General features: G+C 55.4%; 1 protein-coding gene across 1 annotated transcript; it reads right to left on the bottom strand.

The window, feature by feature from the left end:
• Nucleotides 1–1,345: 1,345 nt before the first annotated feature.
• Nucleotides 1,346–6,386, bottom strand: AOC1 (amine oxidase copper containing 1). The gene is made up of 4 exons (XM_014787637.2): nucleotides 4,801–6,386; nucleotides 3,657–3,942; nucleotides 3,195–3,327; nucleotides 1,346–2,881 (listed from the first exon to the last, which is right to left on the bottom strand). The coding sequence occupies exons 1-4, from the start codon at nucleotides 6,383–6,385 to the stop codon at nucleotides 2,612–2,614; spliced, it is 2,274 nt and encodes a 757-aa protein (XP_014643123.1). The 5' UTR covers nucleotide 6,386; the 3' UTR covers nucleotides 1,346–2,611.
• Nucleotides 6,387–7,377: the final 991 nt, after the last annotated feature.

The following is a 7,377-nucleotide window of genomic DNA, read 5'->3' as shown; positions in this document are numbered from 1 at the left end:
CCCCCATTGTGGGTGGGGAGGCAATAGTCATACACAAATTAAACCTGTATGAAGGAGCCCCTTGCCTTCTGGTTTCTAACCTGCTCTAATCTGAGCCTCCTTAAAATGTTTACCTAAACCAATCACAGCCTTCCTCTGAGTCTTGGAAGAAAGGTTGGAATCTGACCAGTTGAATATCCAGGACCCAGCCCCTCTCCTGCTGTCTGGCCTGGCTGCCCCTGGACATTCGTCACTGGCTCTCCTGTCCCAGGCTCCCTGTCAGTGGTCCTGGTCCTGGGCTTGCCTTGGGTGATGGAGCTCCGAGCAGAGTCGGGGACACTTAGGTTGGGGGACAATGGAAGAGTCACTTGTTCTGCTTCCCTCCATCACAGTCTGGCCAGGAAGTTCCACATCCATTGTAACAGTTCCTACAGAGGCTATAAATGAATTACCACAAACAGTGGCTTCAAACAACACACACTTATTCTCTTATGGTTCTAGAGGTCTGCAGGGCTACGTTCCTTCTGGAGGCTCTAGGGGAAATTCTGTTTCCTTGCCTTTTCCAGCTTCTCCAGACTACTGACATTCTGTAGCTTGTGGCTCCTTCCTCCATCTTCAAAGCCTGCAGTGTACACCTTCGCTCCTCTCTCATATCCTGCCTCTCTCTTACAAGGAACCAGCTTTGTGATTGTATCAAACCCACCTGGATAATCCAGGAGAATCTCCCCACCTCAAGATCTTCACTTTAGTCACATCTGCAAAATTCCTTCCTTTTGCCATGAAAGGTAACATATTCACAAGTTCTGGGGATTAGGATGCGGACATTTTGGGTGGGGAGGCATTGTTCTGTCTACTCCATTCATCCTGGTTGGCCACTACAGTGCCATTCATCAGTAATAAGAGTTTCATCTTCCTCCCTCCCTCCCTTTCTCTTTTAAAATTTAGATTTTAACTTTTTTGAATAGGTAATATGTTCTTATAATTAAAAAATAAAAAACTACATAGCACTGGGGTGAAAGGCGATGGCGCCTGGGAACCTGCCAACCTGTGGGTAATTGGTGCTTTCCATGGGCCTGCGCTGTGGCCCGAACACTTGGAAGCTCCGAGACTGCGAGTCCTGAGGGAGAGAGGAGAACCGCGCCCCCACCCCCCACCGTCGTCCTGCCCCTTCTCAAGGCCCGGCAGTGCCCCCACGGCCCCGCCCCTCACCAACACCCCGCCTCCAACGCCCAGCCCCCCACCCTGCCCCTGCCCACCGCCCCCCCCCCCCAATCCTTCCCTCTGGGTTCCCACAGGCTCTCTTCACTCAAAATCAACAACAACAAAAACTCCGGAAAAAACACAACAACAATATAGAAAGGTTTACTTTGAGAAATCCTGCTCCATTCCCTGTGTCATTCATCCCATTTCTCCCCATCTTCTTCAGGTTCTATGGTTTGAATGTTTGTGTCTCCCTGAAACTCATATATTGAAATCCTAGGACCCAATGTGATGGTATTAGGAGGTGGGGCCTTTGGGAGGTGCTTAAGTCGTGAGACAGGAGCACTCGTGAATGGGATTAGTGTCCTTACAAAAGAGACCCCAGAGAGCTCCCTCACCCCTTCCGCCAGGTGGGGACACAGCAAGAAGTCAGAAGTCTGCCACCCAGAAGAGGGCCCTGGCTTGACCATGCTGGCACCCTGATCTTGGACCTCCAGCCTCCAGACTGTGAGCAATAAACTTCTGCTGTTTATAAGCCACCCAGTCTGCTTTGTTATAGCAGCCCAAATGGACTAAGATGATGGGCAACCCATTTTATTAGTATCTTGTGCACCTTTCAAGAGTTTTTATGACTCTCTGTATATGTGTATGTATGCATACATATATATATATATACACACACATACTCCTCTCTTTTCTCATAGAAAAGTTAGCATACTATATACGTGTTGTTCTCTACCTATTTTCTTTGCTTACTTAGTATATCCTGAAGCTCTTTCCTCGTCAGTAGAGAGAATGTCCTTGTTCACGTGTCTCTTTGACAATCACCTAGAACTGCGTCGTGCGGATGTGCCCTGGTTCATTCAGAGTTGTAGGATCTCTCCTCTGGACGGCCATCTGGGCTGTTTCCAGACTCGGATGTGACAACAGCACTGCTGTGAATCACCCTGCACACTTATGTTTCCTGTGTTTTTAGGGAGATCTGTGGGATAAACCCCCAGAAGTTGCATCAGTGTGTCAAGGAGTAAAGGTGTTGGCAATCTTGCTAGATTTTTCCACAGCGTCCTCCCATGGTTGCACTACTCTGCATGTCCGTCAGCCACGTGGGAGAGTCCCCCACAGACTCCCAAGAGAGAGCTGACAGTCTCAGATGTTTTTACACCAATCTGGTAGGTAAATCTAGTATTTCAGTGAGTGTCATTTGCCTTAGTAATGGAGGTCTTTCTGGGGTGGAGTAGACCAAAGTGAATGGAGGCCAAGGCCATGTGCTCGCTCACCTGTGTGTGTCCCGCACACGTGGCCTGGGGCGTGGTCTTGCCCACCGTGCCTCCCCCAAGAAGCAGGACACGGAGCTGAGCCCTGAGGGGTTTATTGTCTGTCCCTGGGGGGCGCTTGGGCTTCTGGGTAGGAGTTAGTTCGGGGCGGGGGCCCTTCACACAGGCCTGTAGGTTCCATTGTAGCTAAAAGGGGTGGGCATCAGGCAGTTCCCGTCCTCCTCAGGGATCCAGCGCTGGATGTAGTTGGGGCTGTTGTCCCGGGGCCACACGATCACAGTGTCTCTGGACGCCAGGGATGGGTCCTCTGAGAAGAAGTTGAAGGGCCGGAGCAAGAAGCCCACGGAGTTTCCGGGTGTGGCTGTGTTGGGGATGTCCTCCGAGTGGGGGATGTGCAGGAAGCCCACAGTGACCCAGGCCACTAAGTCCTACAGGAAAGGGAGTGGGCAGTGCTGGGGAGGCTCAGAGAGGAGGGGCGGGCACCCCCCGCAAGCCCCATTTTTAAGGAATGGGCAGATCTGGTGACCACTGAGCTTGCTCTCGGTCCTGGGACTGGGCACAGATCCTGGGACTGGACATAGCTCCTGGGGCACAGCTCCTGGGACTGGGCATAGCTCCTGGGACACAGATCCTGGGGCACAGATCCTGGGACTGGGCAGAGATGCTGGAACTGGGCACAGATCCTGGGACTGGGCACAGATCTGGTCTGGGGCTGAGGCTGGAGGAAGGTGGGGCCAGTACCTCATTTTCAATGTTCTCGTTGTTGTGAAGAAACTTCTCAAAGACCACAGGTGGGTCCCAGGGGTCATTCTGGTTATAGATGCTGCTGCTGCACAGCTCCGACTCCCGGTACCTGGTCACTGCCAGGGGATACCTGTCCGAGCAGAGAAGCCAGGTGGCTCTGGGCACTGGGAGGCCTCCTGGTCACTCCCAGGGAACATCTTCAGGGTCAATGATGAGGGAAAGTTACTACTTTTCCCCAAATCAAGATCATCTCTTGGGAGTCAGCCAAACTGACTGACTGTCTGCAGAGGCTCAGGAGCTCAGCACAGGCTCACACTCTCCCTCCCCAAACACAGAGCCACACGCCCAGAAATACACACACACACACACACACGCGCACGCCCAGATACACTGCACACACAGACACAGGAAGCACAGGAACACGGAGAGGAGACTCCAGCCCTCCCTGGCCTGCCTCACCTGGCCCAGGTGACAGCCCGCTCCTCCTGCCAGCCCCGGGGCAGCACTTGGTCGGCCATGGAGTGGATCTGCAGTCGGTAGCTGCGCTTGTGGCCCCAGCGGTTCTCCTCGGGGCTGGTAAAGAGCAGGTACTTGGGCAGAGTCCGTCCGAAGCGGAAGGCCGCCTGGCGCTCCTGTGAGTACCTCATCTGCTCCAGAGTCGGCTGGACCAGGTGGTGTCTCGGGCTCCAGGGGTTGGTGATGTTTTCTAGTTTCATTCGCAGGGTCTGGAAGCTATTCTTGGTGCCTGCAGGCATGCGGGGAGAAGGAGCATGAGAATGGAGCCCCCAGGACAGACACATCCTCATTCTGCACTGGGACCTCCATCCCAGACCACATCTAACAGCAAACCATCAGGAGTGAGGAGGATGCTGGGGGCACGCACTGAGCTGTGGGGCGGAAGGGAGGGATTAAAACAGAAAGCAACAGAAGAACTGGAAGACAACTCAGAGTCAGTCACGGCAGCTGCGGTGATGCCGTTGTGACTCTGGGCAGCTCCTCCTGAGAGCCGTGCTCCAAGCTTGTTTGCTGTGGCTGCAGCCTAGGGAAGGGGCAGCTCAGTGGTCCCCAGGTGCAGAGCCTGTGTCCAGTGCCCTCTGTGCCCCGGGGGCAAATGGAGCTGAGCGGGGAGAAGCTGCCCATCTGGTCCTGGGGCCTGTTCTGACGTGTGATTTGCTGTCAGGCCACATCCTGTCATTATGCCCATGCCATATTTTATGGTGACATCATTAATCCAAGAGACACAATGAGTGTTCCTGGCTGACACTGCATCCACCTCAGAGTGCCAGGCGGAGACATTTCTTACACTCCCAGGCATTGTCCTCTCCCCTGCCCCCGTGCGCACCTCTACCCAATCCACCCCCTAGGGGGTCGACGCAGCCCCAGGGCAAGGACAGGGTCCACCCTGCTCCGTTCAGGGTAATGCTCAGGCGCTATTCACATGCACCGTTTTTCAGGGGCACACAGATGTCTAGCCCCGCAGGTTTCACAGAAGCGGCCTGGGCCCATTCTCGTGATTTGATGCCTCGGGAGCAGCAGCATCTCCACGTGAGTTATTGCTCAGATGCGGAAGTTCGGCTGGGAGCCACGTGTGCCTGAGTCCTACCTGCCACGTCCAGGTCCACGCGGTAATGCACCAAGTGCATGTGCATGTTGCCAAGTAGGTGCGTGTGCAGGCGGGTTCCGTGGCGCAACCCCTTGGGGGTGTAGAAGGTGGCATGCACATAGCCGGTGGCATGCATCTTGGCCTCCATCACCCCGTTGGGGTGGAAGATGAAGTCCCAGATGTAGTCATAGTTGTAGACTGTTGAAGTCGTTCGCAGCACTAGCACCTGGCCCTGGAGCCCTGCGTAGAAGTTGAAGCCACCGTTGAAGTTGGAGTTGAAGTGCCGCCGAAGGGGCACCCCTGTGGGCATCTCAAAGAGACAGAGGGCTCTGGGGTAGTAGATGGGGTCGTCGGCATCGTAGTGGTGGAGGGCGTCCAGGAAGGTGGCCGTCTCTGGGCAGTCGATGCCAGGGGCTAACTCGTGAGTGACGCTACCCAAGCCCCAGCCCACGTCGGTGTACTTGGTCTGCATGCCCGCGGGCGTGTGTCCTCCGTAGAGCGCCGCTGCCTCTTGCACGCTCACCTCGTAGGCTACGCGCTCACCCCCGAAGTGCACGTTCAGGACCTGCAGCCCTGAGGAGGAGCGCAGCCTGAAGGTGAAGCTCCAGCCCCCGTAGAGCACGGTGTTGCCCTCCAGCCTGTAGCGGGGGCCTTGGGGCTGGACCAGGCGGGGGCCGTGCACAGCGATAGGGGTGGGGAAGTCCCCACGTGGCTTGTAGGAGGAGAAGAGGGGTGGCTCCTCTATGATCTCTCCCTTCTTGCCCTTGGGAAGTGGGTCCTCCAGGACCACTGCATCCACCTCTCCATCCTCATACTTCCGAGCCAGTTCTTGCGGGCTCTGGTAGAACTTCCCGTTGTACCAGACCTGCTCCACTGTCCAGTCTTGGGCGTTTGTGCTTCCATGATCCACGAGGAGCTCCAGCCCAGTGGGGTGCAAGAAGTAGCCTTCTACGTCGCGCTGTAAGATAAGCCAAGTGCGGCGCTGGCCGGAGGCCAAGCCACGGGGAGCCACGTCCGTGAAAGTCAGGCAGCGGGTGCGGCAGTCTTGGAACGAGAAGCCTGTGGTATCAAGGAAAAATTGGTGCAAGGGTTTGGTGAGCTCCTGCAGGGTGCGGCTCAGGAGGGTATACTCGGCGGCAGAGATGGGCCTGGAGGCCCAGGAGGCCTGGTGCCCAGGCTTGGTGGGCAGTTTGCGCATGTAGTAGGGCCGTGGCAGGGGCCCCACAGCAAACTCAGTGACATTGGGATGCTCCTGGGCTCCGAAGAAGATGACAGCACGTGCCTCCCGAGCAGGACGCCTTTTACCTTTATCCAGAAATTTCAGCACCTGCTGCTTCTTGGGCAGCAGCATCTCAATGAGGAACACGGAGTTCTTGGCCATGGTTGATGCTCTGGAGGACTCCAGCCTCAGCTCCTTCTGGGACCAGAGGAAGCTGCGCACGGCCTTCAGCTCTTGGGCGCTCAGGTCTGCGAACACCTCGCCCTGGCTGTGCAGGGTCCGTGGGGGGCGCTCTGCAGCGGCCCCGGTCTGCAGCGCCAGGATGACAGCAATGGCCCAGCCGAGGGCCAGGGTCTCTCGCCCCATGGCTCTGGAATGCGGTAGAAGAGAGGCACTTAGCTGTTTTATGGGAGGAAAGGGGTTTCCACCAGGCTGGGGCCTTGGACTACGGTGTCCCTTGGCCTTGGGTTTTCCTACAGACCCAGCTTCCTCCCTGGCCCCCACCCCAGCTGGAGGCAGTGCTTGGTGGCAGCTGGAGCCCCATGCAGCTCCCAGCACTGTTCCGGTCTGTGCTTTCCACTGATTTTCGTTCTGCTCTCTCCTCGCCTGTCTGTAACCCTCTCCTAGTCCTGTGGATTTTCTTATCCGTGTAAACTTGTTTTACCCTCTTCTGTGCTTTTCCTCAGCAGGGCAGAACCTTGGGCTCTTATCTCGCCACCTTCAACTTCCTCATTCAGTGACTCACGGCGCCCCTCCAAATGCCACAGTGCTTATTGTGTCGTGGGTATTGACAGCAAAACTACATTTTTGATACAGCACAAAATTTGTATGTAGATAAACTTTGAAATTTAGTGTAGAAGTTCAAAGAGTTGGCTCTGGAGTCAGGCTGCCTGGGACCAAGTCCTAGTTCACCTAGTCCGAGTGCCTGGGTCCACCACCAGGACCAGCTGTGTGAGCTTGGGCAGGTGGCTTAAAATCTCTGAGCCTCCATTTTCTTGACCGTACAGTGGAAATAACAACCACAGTACCTCGCTCCCTAGGCTGATGCGAGAGATCAATAGCACAATGAGGATGAAGAGTTTAGAACAATGCCTACCTTCTAGGAAGCACTCAAGAAACGCTAGCTAGTCTTCTTTTTACAGTCAACCATGAGGCTACACTCTGATACCAGCACATTTAAACTTTTAAGCAACGTAGAGTGATTTGACTGTGATTAGGCTGTAGACCTGGGCCTTTCAGGGTGAGGACTGGGTGGCCAGTCCTGCCCCAGGCCTCTTTGGCCCCTCTGCTGGGGCACTCAGGTTGTGGCTGCTTGACCATCCAAGGCTACTAGGAAGGCACCTCAGGGTGGGGTCATC

The sequence above is a fragment of the Ceratotherium simum genome, chromosome 1, assembly GCF_057802395.1.
Source record: "Ceratotherium simum simum isolate JZ-2026a chromosome 1, ASM5780239v1, whole genome shotgun sequence".
Taxonomy (NCBI): Eukaryota; Metazoa; Chordata; class Mammalia; order Perissodactyla; family Rhinocerotidae; genus Ceratotherium; species Ceratotherium simum.
This window is presented reverse-complemented; position numbering and strand designations above follow the sequence as displayed.